Source organism: Hyperolius riggenbachi, chromosome 5 (assembly GCF_040937935.1).
Source record: "Hyperolius riggenbachi isolate aHypRig1 chromosome 5, aHypRig1.pri, whole genome shotgun sequence".
NCBI classification, from domain to species: Eukaryota; Metazoa; Chordata; class Amphibia; order Anura; family Hyperoliidae; genus Hyperolius; species Hyperolius riggenbachi.
This window is the reverse complement of record NC_090650.1, coordinates 308,116,954-308,136,676: the sequence shown is the minus strand read 5'-3', so window position 1 is coordinate 308,136,676 and position 19,723 is coordinate 308,116,954. Positions and strand designations below refer to the sequence as shown.

The 19,723-nt window shown below is 44.9% G+C and overlaps 1 protein-coding gene across 1 annotated transcript in view; it reads left to right on the top strand.

The window, feature by feature from the left end:
- TWSG1 (twisted gastrulation BMP signaling modulator 1) overlaps window positions 1-19,261 on the top strand; it is a 113,655-nt gene extending 94,394 nt beyond the window's left edge. Inside the window, exon 5 of the mRNA XM_068237174.1 lies at window positions 12,796-19,261. Within this exon, the coding sequence (XP_068093275.1) occupies window positions 12,796-12,977 (182 nt within the window). The 3' untranslated portion in view covers window positions 12,978-19,261. The remainder of the gene's footprint in view (window positions 1-12,795) is intronic.
- The last annotated feature ends 462 nt before the right edge of the window (window positions 19,262-19,723 follow it).

The window sequence follows — 19,723 nt, the reverse complement described above, 5'->3', positions numbered from 1 at the left end:
TTTAAGGGAAAAAAGCGCCTAAAATAAAATCCTTGCTTTCACTTTGATGACTGATAACAGTCCTTTTATTGCTGTAAGAAGGTTACTCTTTGATGCACAGAAAGGAGAAAAAGGAGAACGCAAGCTTAAGTTTACTAAGTGAACCAAAGCGGAAACTCTGGGTGATGGCTGCACTTTTCATTGGTAATGTGTTTTCCACATGTACACAATTTGGCTTTGAATTGTGGATGCTGCTAGTACTAACATTGATATGTGGGGACTGATTTATGCATAGATGGTAGGTTGGAGAGCTATGTAGGCAATAAGGAGTTGGGAGACACAACTGCATGTTACAGAAGACTGAGATTTATTTAATTTTCATACATGGTCATTTCAGAGCTCCAGATAAGTAAAGTTTTTGCAAAATATGTGTGCACTAGATCTCCAGCAGATTCTATCAAAGTGAATGAAGTGGCTGAAAAACAAATATACATGTACGGGCCAGTATTACTTTAAGGGCTTTCGGTGAAGATGGCTGTAGCTTAGACATTTAGTATGCAGTAATTGCTTTGTTGCAGGTTTTTCACCTCTTTCTGATACAGACACTTGTCAAATCCCACCGCTGAGAGAGCTGCACTGGATGCTACCTTTCCCCCTTTAATTGTCTGACACTGGCATTGGAGAACTGATTCACTTTGGACAGAATATCCTTTAGTCCTGGTTGTAACATGCAGCATGCTTATATATTTGTCTATTGTATTGCTTTCAGTTTACACTGTGGCTTTCCCCCCAGCTCAGCTGCTTGCTAGGTGCCCTCTCCCCCTCCTCCCCAAGGCTTGCTTGTGTTGCACATTAGGCTTTGCTTTTCATGTTACCCTGGCGGTGCTCATGTATCACATTATTTCACAGCAAGATGCTGGAATTTAACCAGTCCCAGCTCTCTCCTTAGAGGAAGTTGAGAGACAGATGCAACATATTAGGCATTTATTAAATCCCTTGTTTGATCTCCTAACAAAGAAAAAAACCCAGAAGGCTGGACGAATGCTTGTAATTCTTGGTGTTACGTCCAGAAAGTATGCTTACACTGACTCAAAACTTCATGTACATGCTACAATAAACAATAACGCAGGTGGTCGCCAAACGTAATCCATGTATATCAAAAGGGTATTGCATTACACAAACTGTGCCTAGAGTCCCAAACTAAAGGTGTGTGTGTGTGTGTGTGTGTGTGTGTGTGTGTGTGTGTGTGTGTGTGTGTGTGTGTGTGTGTGTGTGTGTGTGTGTGTGTGTGTGTGTTCAGCTGAAGAACCTGGGATTATTCCATAGGAGTCGGGGTGGGTCTCCACAGAGGTTACTTTAGCCATGGTCAAGAAAGCTGCTATCTAAGTGGAGGGGGCAGAACATGGCATAGGGGACATCTGCAGCATAGAAGGTCAAACTTAAATGATAAAGGAATTCGGCAAATGGGGGGCAGCATGTGGAAGACTAGAGCTGCTGCAGGAGGGGGGCTCTGCACATGGAAAACTAGAGCTGCTGCGAGAGAGGGGCTCTGCACATGGAAGACTAGAGCTTCTACAGGAGGGGGACTCTGCACATGGAAGACTAGAGCTGCTGCAGGAGGGGGCTCTGCACATGGATGACTAGAGCTGCTGCTGGAGGGGGACTCTGCACATGGATAACTAGTGCTGCTGCTGGAGGGGGGCTCTGCACATGGAAGACTAGAGCTGCTGCGAGAGGGGGATTCTGCACATGGAAGACTAGAGCTGCTGCAGGAGGGGGGCTCTGCACATGGAAGACTAGTGCTGCTGCAGGAGGGGGGCTCTGCACATGGAAGACTAGAGCTGCTGCAGGAGGGGGGCTCTGCACATGGAAGACTCGTGCTGCTGCAGGAGGGGGGCTCTGCACATGGAAGACTAGAGCTGCTGCAGGAGGGGGGCTCTGCACATGGAAGACTAGAGCTGCTGCAGGAGGGGGGCTCTGCACATGGAAGACTAGAGCTGCTGCAGGAGGGGGGCTCTGCACATGGAAAACTAGAGCTGCTGCGAGAGGGAAGCTCTGCACATGGAAGACTAGAGCTTCTACAGGAGGGGGACTCTGCACAAGGAAGACTAGAGCTGCTGCAGGAGGGGGCTCTGCACATGGAAGACTAGAGCTGCTGCAGGAGGGGGACTCTGCACATGGAAGACTAGAGCTGCTGCGAGAGGGGGATTCTGCACATGGAAAACTAGAGCTGCTGCAGGAGGGGGACTCTGCACATGGAAGACTAGAGCTGCTGCAAGAGGGGGGCTCTGCACATGGAAGACTAGAGCTGCTGCTGGAGGGGGACTCTGCACATGGAAGACTAGAGCTGCTGCAGGAGGGGGCTCTGCACATGGAAGACTAGAGCTGCTGCGAGAGGGGGATTCTGCACATGGAAGACTAGAGCTTCTACAGGAGGGGGGCTCTGCACATGGAAGACTAGAGCTGCTGCGAGAGGGGGATTCTGCACATGGAAGACTAGAGCTGCTGCGGGAGGGGGACTCTGCACATGGATGACTAGAGCTGCTGCGAGAGGGGGGCTCTGCACATGGAAGACTAGAGCTGCTGCAGGAGGGGGGCTCTGCACATGGAAGACTAGTGCTGCTGCAGGAGGGGGGCTCTGCACATGGAAGACTAGAGCTGCTGCAGGAGGGGGACTCTGCACATGGAAGACTAGAGCTGCTGCGAGAGGGGGGCTCTGCACATGGAAGACTAGAGCTGCTGCGAGAGGGGGGCTCTGCACATGGAAGACTAGAGCTGCTGCTGGAGGGGGACTCTGCACATGGAAGACTAGAGCTGCTGCAGGAGGGGGGCTTTGCACATGGATGACTAGAGCTGCTGCAGGAGGGGGGCTCTGCACATGGAAGACTAGAGCTGCTGCAGGAGGGGGACTCTGCACATGGAAGACTAGAGCTGCTGCGGGAGGGGGACTCTGCACATGGAAGACTAGAGCTGCTGCGAGAGGGGGGCTCTGCACATGGAAGACTAGAGCTGCTGCGGGAGGGGGACTCTGCACATGGAAGACTAGAGCTGCTGCGAGAGGGGGGCTCTGCACATGGAAGACTAGAGCTGCTGCGAGAGGGGGGCTCTGCACATGGAAGACTAGAGCTGCTGCTGGAGGGGGACTCTGCACATGGAAGACTAGAGCTGCTGCAGGAGGGGGGCTTTGCACATGGATGACTAGAGCTGCTGCAGGAGGGGGGCTCTGCACATGGAAGACTAGAGCTGCTGCAGGAGGGGGACTCTGCACATGGAAGACTAGAGCTGCTGCGGGAGGGGGACTCTGCACATGGAAGACTAGAGCTGCTGCGGGAGGGGGACTCTGCACATGGAAGACTAGAGCTGCTGCGGGAGGGGGGCTCTGCACATGGAAGACTAGAGCTGCTGCGGGAGGGGGGCTCTGCACATGGAAGACTAGAGCTGCTGCAGGAGGGGGGCTCTGCACATGGAAGACTAGAGCTGCTGCAGGAGGGGGACTCTGCACATGGAAGACTAGAGCTGCTGCAGGAGGGGGACTCTGCACATGGAAGACTAGAGCTGCTGCGGGAGGGGGACTCTGCACATGGAAGACTAGAGCTGCTGCAGGAGGGGGACTCTGCACATGGAAGACTAGAGCTGCTGCGGGAGGGGGGCTCTGCACAGTCTGAGTGCTGCTGCGGGTTATGATCAATGTTTTTGAAGGTAACCTTCTCTGCCTCAAGGAACTCTAATAGAATCCAGGGCCACCACACTTTTTTCTAAATTCCTTTTTGTTTATCGAGCAATTACATGTTAACGATATTTGTTAATTTTTCACTTACCATTAAATTATTTCTTATTCTCTTGACCTCAACAATATTTGTGAGGTCTTCTTACAATTACAAACAATTATCATTTTAGAAACTGGGAATAAAATGGCCAATTTGTCTTTTCATTAAATAAGGTGAGCCATGGATTCTTGCGGACCACCTAGTGAATTAAAGAATGTAGCAAGCCAAAGATTCTACTCCAAAATATTAGGTTTGTGCATGACCACTAAAGGTGGTACATGGTGCCCTCTGCACCACAATCTAAAACACTATCTACATTACGGTATATTTTGGAAAGTCTAGAGGGGACCATGTACCAACACTAGGAAGGTGTGCGAAGATTTCAGGGCATATAAATTTGTTGAGCATTTTGCTATCCTACTTTAGCAGCCATTCCAATCATTCCTATACATTTGTTTGATCCCCTTTGTCTCCCAAGTCTTGACGTAACAGAGTATAAAAGAGAGATCAAACCCATGCGATCTGGATTCCCTAGTCATATATCCTTAAATAAGGTAGATGTCAAGGGGAACTTCATGTCTTCAATAAGTGAACAAAGACCATATCAGCTGAAGAGACCTGAAGAGTTTGTACTGCAGTATTTGAAACTTTTATCAGTTCACACCATGTAAAAATAGATCTGCTACTCGAGGTTAGAAACAGTGGTCAACCCATGGATCTTCCAAAAATGAAAATCCTCTCCTCCTTCTGTTCCAGGTGCAAAAAAGAGGGTTTTGCTGTATTGGGGCCCCTGGGAGGTAAGGTGACTGTAATACTGCGAATATCTCACTGAATCCCAAATCTGTAAGTTGCATTGCATAAGAAGGCTTAGTGTGGGGATGCAGACCTTTAGGCAGCCTGAGTAGTGTATAGGCGAACAATTGGGCATTTCAAAGAAAAGCCAAGTGGGGCATTTTTAGTTTTAGAGAGGAAAACCAATTGTCCATTACAACTGCTATATAGCAGCAAATTAGGTTAGGGACCCCCATCCCTCTGTTAATTCTGTGAGCATACAAGGCTATCATTCATAAAGGTGCAGTCGGTAGTGCGGGAAAACACCGTTCTTCTCCGCAATCGGTACTTAAGACTTCAGGGTGGTCATTCATAAAAAACTTGCCTGTTGCGATACAAGTGCGGAGGTTTTCTGGAGAAAGCTGGCGGTAGCGTGGCGGAAGACATGCGGAAACATAAAAGATGCCCGATTCCCTCCGTGCGCTCCTCTATCTGATGCTGCTTGGGAGGTCCGTCCCATTCATTTACACGTAATCCGCCCGCCTATCGCTACTGTCGAGCAAGCAGTATTTTCCTTCTGCATACCGCTTGCTCTAATCTTTATGAATGGACGTGTTTGTAACTTTTTCTAGATAAATCTAGAAAAACTCTGCACAAGGCGGAAATGTATCGCTCTGTCAGCTTTTCATGCGGAAAGAGCCTTTATGAATGGGGATTTTGTAGAGTGGTCGGTAAAGTCACCGGTATTAAGCATTTCCACATGCGGAAATGCTTTATGAATGATAGCCAAAGTGGTCTTATTGATCCTATATGCCTCTAATTCACTTAAAAACTTTTATTGGGCCTATTTATATCGGATTTACTAAGCTACTGTTAATGCATGGGGCAACTTCAACTGGATCGATTGCGATTCATAAAATCGCAAGCGCAGGACTTGCAACATTTTGGGAGCGTTAGCGCTTCAATGTAAAGTATATCATCGCTGGAGTAATCGCTCAGCAAAATCTACACAAAGCGATTTTGCTAGCGTTTTCAAGTTACTGCCCACTGTAACAAAATTAAAATTAATTGAAAGGACCAATCAGTCTTTAAAACGCTAATCGTTACACAACCACTGGCAAATTGATACTTTTTAAAATCGCTCCCTAAAATGCTCATTAAACCACTTACAAACTGCTCATACAAAATGCTAGCGCTTGCGATTAGCGATTGCGTTTTGCAGTGGGTTCCAGGCCTAATAGATTAGCATAAGCTCAGCCACCCCCTGAACCCATCCAGAGTACCCCCAGGGGTGTTGAAGTGAACCTCCGGACTAAAAATCGACTCAGCAGCACTGAAAAGACCTGGTGTTTAAGAGTTTCACAGCATCAGAACTCTGTTTCTCTTATACAAGCCTCATTTTTAGCTGCACAGAAGAAAACTGCCCGGGCTTTTTTCCCCTGATGCTGTGCAAAGCATGATGGGATTTCTGATTTTGTTGTTCTCGTTCTGCTGTTTTGGTGCATTTTTTTTTTTTTTTTTTTTTTTTTTTACATTTTGACATTTGAAGCCTAGGGTGGGCAGCTGGGAGGGGTGATCAGAACACAGGACAGTTGGAACTGTCTCCTGCTCCTTGTCACCTCCTTTCAACCAAAAAGATGGCAGCCCCCATGAATCACAAACATTTGCCTGTTCTTTTAAAATAGAGTGGGTAAGAGATTATATTACCGATCTATTCTAATTAACATAACTAATGTAACTTAATGACAGTATGTTTGTTTAGGCTGAAGTTCCCCTTTAAAGGTGGCCATACACTGGTCGATGTGCCATTAGATCGACCAGCTGACAGATCCCTATCTGATCGAATCTGATCAGAGAGGGATCGTATGGCTGCCTTTACTGCAAACAGATTGTGAATCGATTTCAGCCTGAAACCGATTCACCATCTGCTGAGCTGCTCCTGCCGCCTGTCCCCCCCCCCCCCCCCGTATACATCGTTCGCGGTAATCGCAGCCGCCGATCCGATTTCCTCCGAAATCGGATCGGTCCGTCGATCGCGCCGTGTGGGAAATTACCCTCGATCGCCCGCGGGTAAAGTGCGCGTCGCTAGCGGCGGCCGATCCGATCAAGTATACATTACCTGATGCTGGCTCCCGGGCATCTTCTCCGCATTGCACGGCTCTGTTCCGGCTCCATCCCGGCGCTTCCTGGTCACTGCAGTGACACAGGAAGCGCCGGGATGGATGGAGCCGGAACAGAGCCGTGCAGCGCGGAGAAGACGCCCGGGAGCCAGCCTCAGGTAATGTATACTTGATCGGATCGGCCGCCGCTAGCGACGCGCACTTTACCCGCGGGCGATCGAGGGTAATTTCCCACACGGCGCGATCGACGGACCGATCCGATTTCGGAGGAAATCGGATCGGCGGCTGCGATTACCGCGAACGATTGGCAGCAGATTCGATCCCAGGATCGAATCTGCTGTCGAAACGGCCGCGAATCGAGCCAGTGTATGGCCTGATTTAGTCCTAGACTATTTACAGTGCTTCATTTAGGTGCACCATATCTGGATTGTAGGAATACATAGAAGGTAGCAGAGCATCTTGATTACATTTGTTTTGTTGGCATATAAGCAGCACTATAGAGCATGTTGATGATTTAATTCATGCCGTTTGAATTGGTGATGCTTTCAAAGCTTATAATTCATAGACTATATGAAAGTGTTTTTGCAGAGAGACTAATATTTACTTTGTGACTAAGGGCAGTTGTATTTATCTTCCCTACCAAATCCTGACCACCTGGATTTTAGCTGTAGAGCTGTATTCTTTCAGGATGTCCTAATATGACCCAGAGACCAGGTGTGATTTGTGACTCTGGAGGTGATGCACTATTTGCACAATAAACGCTTTAGAAAGAACTTCCTGCTGTCATGGAAGAGAAAATAAATAGCTGCATGTTGGGAAACCAGTAAAAACTTACTCTGTGCATGGGTGTTTTTGCATGATACTTATCCTACACATGAGCACAGCATGCGGCTGCTGTCCCAAAGCCACCCACAGGATTTGGCCTTTGCCAAGTGTCTGTGCCTGGCTCCTGTCATATTTTCCAGTGGTAAAGTCACTATTATTTTTTAAATGTTTTATTTTTCTTGGTTGCCAAGTCACCTCACACAGTGTCGTACAAATTGTATTGGACAGGAAAACGGAAAGCAAATAGTCGTCTTTTATGTTATTTTTATACCCCTGCCCAAAGAAATGGACAAAATATGTAGTCACCGAAGTAATTCTGTCACCCGTTCAAGAAGCGGAGAAAAAGCTTCCTCTTTCTTGACATTAGGTATCTTCTAGGCCAGATTTCTGGAAAGACAACACAGACCTATGCCAGTGACTGCCCAAAGACATGGAAATGAGGTTTCTGCAAATAAGGGAGCAAGATGGAAAAAAGGAGAGCAGCCACCCATGCAGCTCTACCTTAAAGTGCACCTAAACTAAGAGGGATATGGATGTTTCCTTTTAAACAATACCAGTTGCCTGGCAGTCCTGTTGTTCTCTTTGGCTGCAGTGGTGGCTGAATCACACACCTGAAACAAGCATGCAGCTAATCCAGTCTGAGTTTAGTCAGAGCACCTGATCGGCATGCTTGTTCAGGGGCTGTGGCTAAAAGTATTAGAGACACAGGATCAGCAGGAGAGTCAGGCAACTTGTATTATTTTAAAGTAGACCTGAAGTCTTGCACATGACTGAAGAAATACATAGAGAAATGCACCTTGTATGTACAGTATTTAGAGAGTTCAGCCTGTTTAATTTCCCCTCATTTATGTCTAATCACAAATTGTAATCTGACCCCTCCCCCCATGTCACATGACTGCTTATGGCAGATAATTCCATAAGCAGTATGATTTATGGATATTAGGGTCTTTTTAAAAGGTTTCAGACCCTAAAATAAGGAAAAGAATCATGCTGCCAGAATGCTAGCAGCAGCCCCTTCTCTCACTCACCTCCCTGGGCTCCAGCGCTGCAGTTTTACTTCCGTCCTCCGGGTGACGCTGTAACACTTTGGGGAGGCAATGACTGCAATCTCACCAGAGTGATTCAGAGCCTCCGAGGACAGGAAGGAGAATGGCTACTGGCGTCTGGATCCCCCGGGAGGTGGGTAAAAGCTCCCGCTGTGCGCTATACTCTGCATAGAGTTCCCGGCAGCTAGCCTGAGCATAGCTCGGGATTACCGCCAGGGAGGTTAAAATTAAAGATCCATATCCTTCTCAGTTTAGGTTCACTTTAAAGAGGAGCTCCTGTTTTTTCATTTTACAACTAGAAGAAGGTGGTTGGTTCATGTGGCGGGAGAGCTACAAGAAAGTTGGCCTAGGGCAGGGATCTCCAACTCTAGTCCTTGAGGGATGAGGTCCTCACACATTTTTGGTGCAGCTCAAATTAATTGATGGAACTGAATCCGGAAAAGTAGTGTTCATCAAATAAAACACATTTCTCAGCCCATCCTAAACACTGGCATGGATATGGCCCTTGAGGACTGGAGTTTTACTCCTGTGGCCTAGGGGAATAAAATGTATAAATCCAGCCCTGTCTCTGTTATACAGTACATGTGCACGCACATACAAACATCTGGGGCACACCTTGAAACCCTTCTTCCTGGAAATTTCTGCCCATTAGAGGCCTTGTTATGCAGTAAAACAGTCTGTATCTTAGTAGGGCTAGTTCACACTGGGATGCTTTTTTTAGGGGAGGGATTTCAGTGCTTTGCTGATTGCAGAATTTTAAAAATACACAGACTATTCCATTATATCCAATGAATACACGCTTTCAGGGCTCAGTCCCCCACCCATCATGTAGACATTAATTCCCCAATTATGCAGATGCTTTTAGAGGGCCAATGCAGGCATCAAATTGGTCTCCTATATAATCTTATACAAGGAATCTATAGCTGCTGGAAGCAAGTAGCGGCTTTTCTGCAGGACCAAATGGTTTGTTCTGTCACCAGGTCTCCCCAGTTGTGTCTCCTTTGAGTTCTTTTAGATGACTGCATGCCTCAGGTAGACAGAATTTTTACTTTAGAATCTGTTTTTGCGTGTCTGGTAATTGCATATAAATGCATAGCCGCTGATTGTCCAACCATTGGTGAATGGAAATAAATAGTAAACCAATCCCTCCCATTGGTGTATCTGCACAGGAGTAAAAATAAGGAAAACATTAATCCAGTATGAAAACACTGGATTTCTAGGCGTTGGCGTAAACTGAATCTTTTGGTTTATGATTACTAAAATATAGATGGTAGACGTAGCCATGGAAACACTTGTTTCACACTATACTCAAAATGCTGTATGCTTGTATCTCGTTAAACCTTTTTTTTTACTTCTAGTGTATTGTTATGCATAAAATGTGCACGGATGTCTACACACAGCCCCGTTTCTATGGGCGTGCGATACGTGCAATCGCCCGGGGCGCTGGATTGTTGCGGCCTGAGGGGGGCGCTGTGGCGGTGGGAGCGGGTATAATAGTAATAACTCACCTTCGTTCAGCAGAATAGCCGATCCCACGGTGCTTCAATGTACTTCCTTTCCCGCCATCTCTCAGTAACAGCGCCCTCTGTGATAATGATCCGCATGTCAACACAGGGGGCACTGTTACTGAGGCAGATGCCGGGAAAGGAAGTACATTGAAGCAGAGTGGGATTGGCTATTCTGCTGAAGAAAAAGGGGAGTTATTACTATTAGGCTGGTTTCACAGTGGGACGTTACAGGCGCACGTTAGAGCAGCCTGTAACGCACCCCACCGCACAGCAATGAAAAATCAATGGGCTGTTCACAGTGCCCACGTTGCGTTTCTTAGTAACGCTGCGCCATAAAACAACGTACTGCATGCAGTACTTTATAAGCGGCAGAGCCGCTTTAGACTGCTTGCACATGCTCAGTAATGTTGGGGAGGAGCGGAGAGCGGCCAGACACATAGCTAATTAATATTTACTGCACTCAGTGACGTGCAGTGTTTACTTCCTGGAGCGGCCGCTCTGTGCGGCGATTGGCCGGGCGGGACCACGTGATGACGCATGCGTCCAAGAGTACGCATCATGGCATCACGGACGCGAGAGTGAGCTGCACAATGCGGCTCACTCTGACATCCACATCGGAGAGCACCAGGCGTTGCGTTAGGGGCACGTTATGCGACCTTAACGTCCCCTAAAACGCAACGTCCTGGTGTGAAACCAGCCTTATGCCCGCTCCCACCACGCTGCAGCACCTACCTACCTAATGTATACTGCAGCACCTACCTACCTACCCTATACTGCAGCACCTACCTACCTAACCTATACTGCAGCATCTACCTACCTAACCTATACTGCAGCACCTACCTACCTAATCTATACTACAGCACCTACCTACCTACCTAATCTATACTGCAGTACCTACCTACCTAATCTATACTGCAGTACCTACCTACCTAATCTATACTGCAGTACCTACCTACCTAATCTATACTGCAGCACCTACTTACCTAATCTATACTGCAGCACCTACCTACCTACCTACCTACCTAACCTGTACTGCAGCACCTACCTACCTAACCTGTACTGCAGCACCTACCTACCTAATCTATACTGCAGCACCTACCTAGCTACCTAATCTATACTGCAGCACCTACCTACCTAACCTGTACTGCAGCACTATCTAAGCTATACTGCTGCACCTACCTACCTAATCTATACTGCAGCACCTACCTAGCTACCTAACCTATACTGCAGCACCTACCTACCTAACCTGTACTGCAGCACTATCTAAGCTATACTGCTGCACCTACCTACCTAATCTATACTGCAGCACCTACCTAGCTACCTAACCTATACTGCAGCACCTACCTAGCTACCTAACCTATACTGCAGCACCTACCTAGCTACCTAATCTATACTGCAGCACCTACCTAACCTATACTGCAGCACTTACCTATCTAACCTATACTGCAGTCACTTACCTATCTAACCTATACTGCAGTCACTTACCTACCTAACCTATACAGCAGTTACTTACCTACCTAACCTATACAGCAGTTACTTACCTACCTAACCTATACTGCAATCACTTACCTACCTAACCTATACTGCAGTCACCTACCTATCTAAGCTATACTGGAGGCACCGACCTTTCTAACCTATACTGGCACCTACTTATCTAAGCTATACTGCAATCACCTTCCTAATAAGCTATACTGCAATCACTTACCTACCTAACTTATACAGCAGTCACTTACCTTCCTAACCTATACTGCAGTCACTTACCTTCCTAACCTATACTGCAGTCACTTACCTTCCTAACCTATACTGCAGTCACTTACCTACCTAACCTATACAGCAGGCACCTACTTATCTAAGCTATACTGCAATTACTTACCTACCTTACCTATACCGCAGTCACTTACCTACCTAACCTATACTGCAGTCACCTACCTAACCTATACTGGCACCTACCTATCTAGGCTGTACTGCAGTCACCTACCTATCTAACCTGTACAGCAGTCACTTACCTACCTAACCTATACTGCAGTCACCTACCTATTTAACCTATACTGTAGTCACTTACCTACCTAAGCTATACTGCAGTCACCTACCTATCTAACCTATACTGGGGGCATCTACCTATCTAACCTATACTGCAGGCACCTAGCTAATTAACACATACTGGTGGCACCTACGTAGCTAAGCTATACTGTGGGCACCTATACCTGGCTCCACGGTGGGGGGGGGGGGGGCGATTTTTACACCCTCGCCCTGGGTGAAATTTAGCCTAGAAACTGCCCTGTCTACACACATAATTGTGAAAGCAATAAGAACAATACTTTAGGCAATGTACTGCTCTTTTTCCTGCACCTTAAGTTAACTTGTTGATATAAACAAACTATGTATAAATGTATTTGGTAGCCTACAGTTTTGTAAACACTATGATTAGTGGTATAACATTTGTCAGCTAAGGTTAGCCAAGCACTTTTTCCTCTCCTACTGCCTGCACTGGGAGATTGGCAGACACACTGGTTTGGCAGTTAGAATGGTTCAGACTTTAAGCAGCCACTAAAAACAAGACCAGGTCCAGTAACAATCAAGAAGCATGAATCATGCTTATTAACTTTTTTCCCTTTCATTTTTTTGTTTTTTTGGTTTTATGTGCAGAGAATACAGTACAGTAAGTGAAAGTTCAGCAGCGGTTATATTGGGGAGTTAGCTTGTAAAGTCTTGCAGGTTTAAGACTGTTGTTTTGGCAAAAAAGGCATGAGTTGTAATATTCTTATTGTCTTCTTTGCAGAACCCATGTGCACGGTGGTATACGCTGATGAATGTATGTCCTGCCACAAATGCAAGGGCTTCTGTGAGTCTATGGGAGCTTCTAAATACCGATGGTTTCACAATGCATGCTGTCAGTGCGTTGGCCCGGACTGTATCGACTATGGCAGCAAGACAGTGAAGTGCTTTAAGTGCATGATTTGAGGCTATGGTCATCTGACCTGTCAGTGTTTTGCTGCCCACTGCATAAAACTTTTTGCTTTCACAAATACAAGATCTGCAATGAAGAGAAAAACTGTGTCACCACTGTCTACTTGGGCCGTCACACCTGGAAAAACTGCCATACAGAAAGAGAATACGTCCCGTTTTTCTTTTTTTAAAATATAGTTTGATATTATTGAATGATTTTAGATGGATGAATACCATTTCACATTCACAGAATGTATTTTTATAACTGGTGTAAAATTTGTGTTATATAGTTTACAATGTATGTAGTTTTTATTATATGTTTTACAGGTTATGTCATTTAACCGATGTCCCAACCACTAGTTTCACTGTGGGGGGGAGCAAATTAAGGCAAAGTGTAGGAAGAACCATACTACCATGAAAAAGTAGGTAATAAAAAATCTAAATGTTTTGGACTAACATGGATTCTCAGTATATCCTTTATCCTATGATCCCGGCCAGCTTCCCTACTAGTTTGCACACTTTTTTATTTTTTTTTTCCTTGAGCAACAGCTATTTCAAAACTGCTTTTGAAAGTAAAGAAAACACTGAAAATTCACCATGATGAGATGGACTAGTCCAAAACCTGTCGGATTTGTACTACTCATCATCATGATAGCGATATGGAGAAAAAGTAATTTATAGTGCATTTTGCTCTGGGAGAAATGTATGTCATATGGGTGTATTTTAATTTGTGCTAGTAGTCTTTCAATAACTGTAATTACTGTATGTAGATACTGATATCTGTTCCCAAAGAGCATCAACAAAGTTAGGCCTCCTTCACATTGGGTGCGTTGAGAAACGTGTAAAAGCGGATGATAAAAAAAAGCATTTGTTTGTGCGTGCTATAGTAAGCATTTCAGTGCGTTGCGGTGTGCCTTTTTTAAGCATGTTGAACTGCTGGTTGAACTCGATGGACGTATGTCTTTTTTCAACCCAAATAACTATGTAACTATGTTTTGCTTATTGTAGCAGTTGTCAAAGCTTTGGAAAAAAAAACACACATTTTTATATGAAAACAATTAGAGGTAAAAAAACGCATGCGCTTCTATGTGCTAAAAAAGCGCACCCATTCACTTGCATTGATGTGTACTTTACAGCTCATCGCACAGAAATGCATGCAACACTACGTTTTTGTAACGCAGCTCTGCGCAGCACATAGATGTGAACCAGGCACATTAAATTACATGGAAAAATCGATACCTTGCAGAATGCACAGGGCCATGCACTGTGAAAAGTGCACAGAAATGGCACTGATGTGAATGAGGCCTAACCTGGACCTTTCAAGCAAGATTTTCAGATACGGATATCAACTACTGTGGATTAGCACCGCCTATCCAACTCCAACAATCCACCATATTGTTAACAAGGGGTGTTATTTCCCAGCTACAAAAAGAAGCTGAAAATGAGGTGGGGCTGCTTTGGGGTATTTTTCTCCCCAGCCCCCCCCCCCCCTCCTTCACTCCAAGGTTACTGCTGTAGATAGTGTTGACACCTGATTTCCCACCTCCTGTTGGGAAAGGCCTGCCCAGACAGCAATAGCACACCTTGAATACTTTCCAGCTTCTTTTTGGAGCTGAAGATGGTGTTGCTAACCATTTACAACTGCAGGCATGGAATAAGGGCACTAAGCTACACACACCAGATCTCTCTTAGATCATTACAAAAAGGTCAAATGTAATTGTATTTTATTGAGTAAAAATGCTTGTGTGATAGCATGAGTAATGCTGGCCATACACTGGTCTGTTTATAGGACGATCGATTGACCTATCGATTCTTAGAATTGATTCAAGATAAATGAATGGATCGAACATGAATCGATAATTTTTTTTTTTTTTTTTTTTTTTTTGCTCATACACTAGGGTCGATTTTTGGTCCATTTTTACACCTTTAATTGATCAGAGGCTATTTTCAATCACAAAATAAGCACCCTAATGAATCAGATCAAGTAAAGGTCGATCGAATACATAATGAAAAGCTCTCTATTATTCCATCTACTAAAATAACCTGACACACTCGATTCATTTTAAGAACTCTATCCGAAATCGGCTGATAATCGATTCTACATCAAAATGACAACTCGATCCTTGAGCCATTCGATTCATTTATCCGTTATAATAATCAAAGTAAAAAAATCGACCAGTTTATAGCCACAATAAGTATAACAATGTGTGTTTTATCTCTATGGCCTCAATTCACTAAGCTTTATCAAACGTTTGATAATTTACCTTATGCGTAAAATCTAATTTTGAATTCACCAAGGTGTTATAGATTTATGGAATTTTTTATTGATAAAACATTCGATAAATATATAACACCTTAGTGAATTCAAAATGGTGAATTGAGGCCTATTTGTGTCCCTGATAGTACGATTTATCCTTGCTGGTCTCCTGTAGTTCAGTTTCTGCAATCTGATGTGTATTCTTAGTACAGTTTGTAGAGAATTCACTGGGATAGAAACCAGGGCCGGGCCGAGGCATAGGCTGGAGAGGCTCCAGCCTCAGGGCGCAGTGTAGGAGGGGGCGCACAATTCATTCAGCTGTCATTCCTAATTGTGTATGAGGCAGAAAGAAATAAGAAAAGGGGATACATAGCAGTGACTGCAAGCCAGATAACTAGATATTAAGGTGTTGGGGAGGTTGTGGGCCCTGTGGCCCTCTTAGTCTAATAGCAATCAGTGTGTGACGGCTGGGGTGGAAAGGGATGGGGGGGCGCACTTTAGTGTCTCAGCCTTGGGTGCTGGAGGACCTTGTCCCTGCTCTGATAGAAACCATTCATGAACTGAGGGAAGAATTTATCAACTATGTCAATCTTGGCTCACTTGGAAGAAGCCGTGACAGGAGCAATGTGGGTAATTTGTTGCTATCAACTTTGATTTGTATAACACAAGTTCAAAGGATTATATGGAGAATGAACCCCAGGGAATAAAAAATGAAAGTTTAGCTCTTACCCTAGGAAGGTTACCTCCTTAAAGGGGAACTAAAGTAAGAGGTACACGGAAGCAGCCATATTTATTTCCTTTTAATCAATACCAGTTGCCTGGCAGCCCTGCTGTCTATTTCTCTGCAGTAGTATCTGAATAACACCAGAAACAAGCATGCAGCTAGTCTTGTCAGATCTGACATTAATGACAGAAACGCCTGATCTGCTGCATGCTTGTTCAGGGACTATGGCTAATAGTATTAGAGGCAGAGGATCAGCAGGAGGGCCTGGCAACTGGCATTGCTTAGATGGAAATAAATATGGCAGCCTCCATATCCCTCTCACTTCAGTTGTCCTTTAACACAGATGACCATAAAACTGAAAGGCTATAAGCCCTTCCTGTACTTATAATATACATTCAGTGAATTTCTTTGTAGGTCCTTCCCATTGTTTTTTTTTTTTTTGCCTATTATAATTTGAATTATATTCTATATATATTCAAATCTAAACCAATTTGAGTATAGCCACTGAATGCCTCCTGCGATGCATTGACTGCATCTGCCTTCCTCTGCTCTCTCCCACCTTGTCATTGCACTTCTATCAGTCCACCACCACAGGTCCTCCCCTTCTTCCTTAGCAAGTTTTGCGCCCCACCCCCAAAGAAGTGTGCAATGGGGATCATGCTATAGGTTGATTGTACTACCTGCCTCTGGTTTTGCACTTTGGGTCTCTTCAGTTTGACTTTTGCCCACCCACATTTTCCAGATCCCATTGCTGTGTCTTCTGGGTCCTTCTGCTGTTATCCTTTCTCTGGGTTTTCTCTGGATATTCAGCTTTATTATAGCATAGTAGCAGTGGGGAGTGGTGCTCAGAATGAGGCCTGGGACCCACTAGAGCGCTGTATTAAGCATTTTTGGAGCTCCAACACTTGCCGGCACTTTCAAAAATGTTTTGCTAATGTAAGTCTATGGCAATGCTGGGCAAACTACGGCCCACACACACACTGTTAATCTGGCCTGCCGCTGGGTGACTAGATTCCTCTCCTCCCTCCCCTGCAGAGTTGCAAGCAGCGATAAGAAAGGGTAAACGCTCACCTACTTGCTGCTTCCAGTGTCGGGGCACCACGTCTATGGTGTTGAGCCCACTGGAGCAATTGCGATTATGGTTAATTGCAATCACAGGACATGCAGCATTTTGTGAGTGTTTGGGCTCATTACAATACCTAAACTACCAGAAAACGCACCTCAAATCACTTACTAAATGCTTACACAAAGCACAAGCGATAGTGTATTGTAGTAGGTGCTTGGCCGAAGGCTGAATGACAACAGCAGCAAAGGCACATGGAAGACACAGTGGCAGGACTGCAGAACATGTTAGCATGTAGCAGCCAGTCGGAAGAGACCAATAACTTAAACCAGAAGCAGTAGCTATACGAGTCCCCCTCTAGCACACACCGCTGCATGCTATGCATTAAAAACAGGGGAGGGGAAGGTGTTAGTGGCAAGATTCTCCTTTGAACACTCTAGTCACTGCATTATGGGTATGAGATATCTGTGTGTGTATAGGGGGAAATGAGACTGCTTGGTTGGGCACTCTGCAGTCAGTACATTTTGAGGGAGTGTGTGGCGTAATATCATACCTCCCAACTTTTTGAGATTAGAAAGAGGGACACTTAAGCCACACCCCTGATCACGCCCTCGCCACACCCCTTGTCATGCATGCCATAAAAATGTAATAAGAAAAATGTTTTATAATTCAACCCAGACTGGTCCATTATATCCTGGTTCATTTTTCTTCATATTAACATTTGAAAGTAAGAAATCTATCAATTTAAAGGATGGAAATAAAGTTTAGCGTCAAACACATGGTGTAGTTGCGAGTCTTTATGGTATGCTACTGGGCAGGAACAGCAGCTAGATGAGGAACAACCCTGGATCTAACTAGTGGGGCTACAAAGGAAGTATAATTTTATGCAGACCTCACTTAGTATGAATTTAATAGTTTCAGGTGAGTAGTTTGTCAATGTAAAAAGCATCAAATTGGCAATGAATTTCAGGTTGTGATTCCAAAATGCAATGTGTAGATCATCAAATCTGATTCTGTGAAGAGAGCGAATTTTACTCTGCCGGTCTTCACTTCTAATACCTTGTTAAATTGTGAAAAAAGATTTGTTTTTGTTTTTTTCCCTTTGGAACCTGATCAAGTGCTTGAAGTCAAATTTTCTCTCCTCACAGCATTTGGCCAGTTGTGTTAGCATTCTATAAAGCCTGTTATGTGCAGAAAAGACCCACTTTGTTTCTTGTAACAGGGTGAAGGGTGAATAAGGTCATAGGATGGGGCACTCCCGTAAAAGCTCCCTGCTCCCAACTCAGGGCTGATGCACATGGATCGCACCAGAGCTATGTGCTTTTCTCCCAAACGCAAACGCCCTGCGGCATTTCTGCACTTTTCTGAGGTGATTCGGCCTCAATGTTAATCTGACCCAGACTAGCTGTTTAAACTTTTTTTTTTTATACTTACCCGGGACTTCCTCCAGCCCCATAAGCATGGATGTGTCCCTTGCCATCCTCCCGCAGTGCTCACGCAATCCTACATTCAGCCGCAATCAACCCCCGTTGCTTGGTTCAGTCTGACTCACGTCAGCCGGGAAGGTCTGCGCAGGCGCAGAAGGCCCCGCTGACGTCACTGAGCCAAATACAGGAGAAGATTGCGGCTTAACGGAGGCACTCAGGAGGATTGCAAGGGACGCATTCATGCTTATGGGGCTGGAGGAAGCCCCGTGTAAGTAAAAAGATTGTTTAAACAGCTCGTCTCTGGTACACGTTAAGTATAGCAAAGTGGAAAATCACTCTGAAAAGCGCTAGATCAGAGCGATTTTCCAAGCGGTTTTGTTACAGAAGCGGTTCAGTTCCAGCTCTATTGTAACAAAAATAAAAAAACTACACCAATACGCTCCTAAAATCAGTAGGCATGATTAGAAAATCGCTAGGAACATGCCTAGAATCACTCTGAAAAATCACTTCAAAAAGCGCTGAACGTTTCCAATTACGCTAGCGCTTTTTGGTGTGCACTGGCCCTGAACGTTTGAATTAGAATTCGGGGTGCTTTTCTTTTAGTAAATCTTCCCCAAAATAATAATTTAACAGAAGGTGTCAGGACATTTGCTACATTGTGGTATTTAAGACTATAAAAGACCAAGTTTGCTTGAAAAATATTTGCGTGAATTTAGTTTTTCTTACTGTTACCCTTCATTTGAGGGCAATCTTTTTTCCATTCCTTGCACTTTTCAGTTGTGTTATAATGATGCGATAAACTGTCTACATTTTTAAAAATCGTTTCCTGTTTTTAAATTTACAACTTTGCAAACAAAATGTATTTTGAATTAAAAATCTGGAGCAAAGATTGTTTTACCTGTTTATTTTCGTCCGCCTCAGCCATCTTTAAGCCTAGACGACTAAACAACCAACTCAATTAACATACTTGCGCACGCAAGAGGACTGACGGACTACACATTCAAAACAAGTACAAGTCTTTCAACCAACTGCACAATATCATACTAACCTAGATCTAATAGTTGGATTGGGCAAACCCTGTTATCAGTTGCTCATCAAGTTGTTTGAACGCATACACATGCCTGATTGTCATCCGACAGACTAAAGTCAGATGATAATCTGGCTGCAGGTTGGTCCGTGTGTGCTTAGCTTAACTCAGTGCTCCCAATGTTTGAGCATATTTTATTTGCCTGGCATGATAAAGCCAGTTGTGTGTGGTCCGGCATTGGTCATGGAGAGAATCTGAACAGA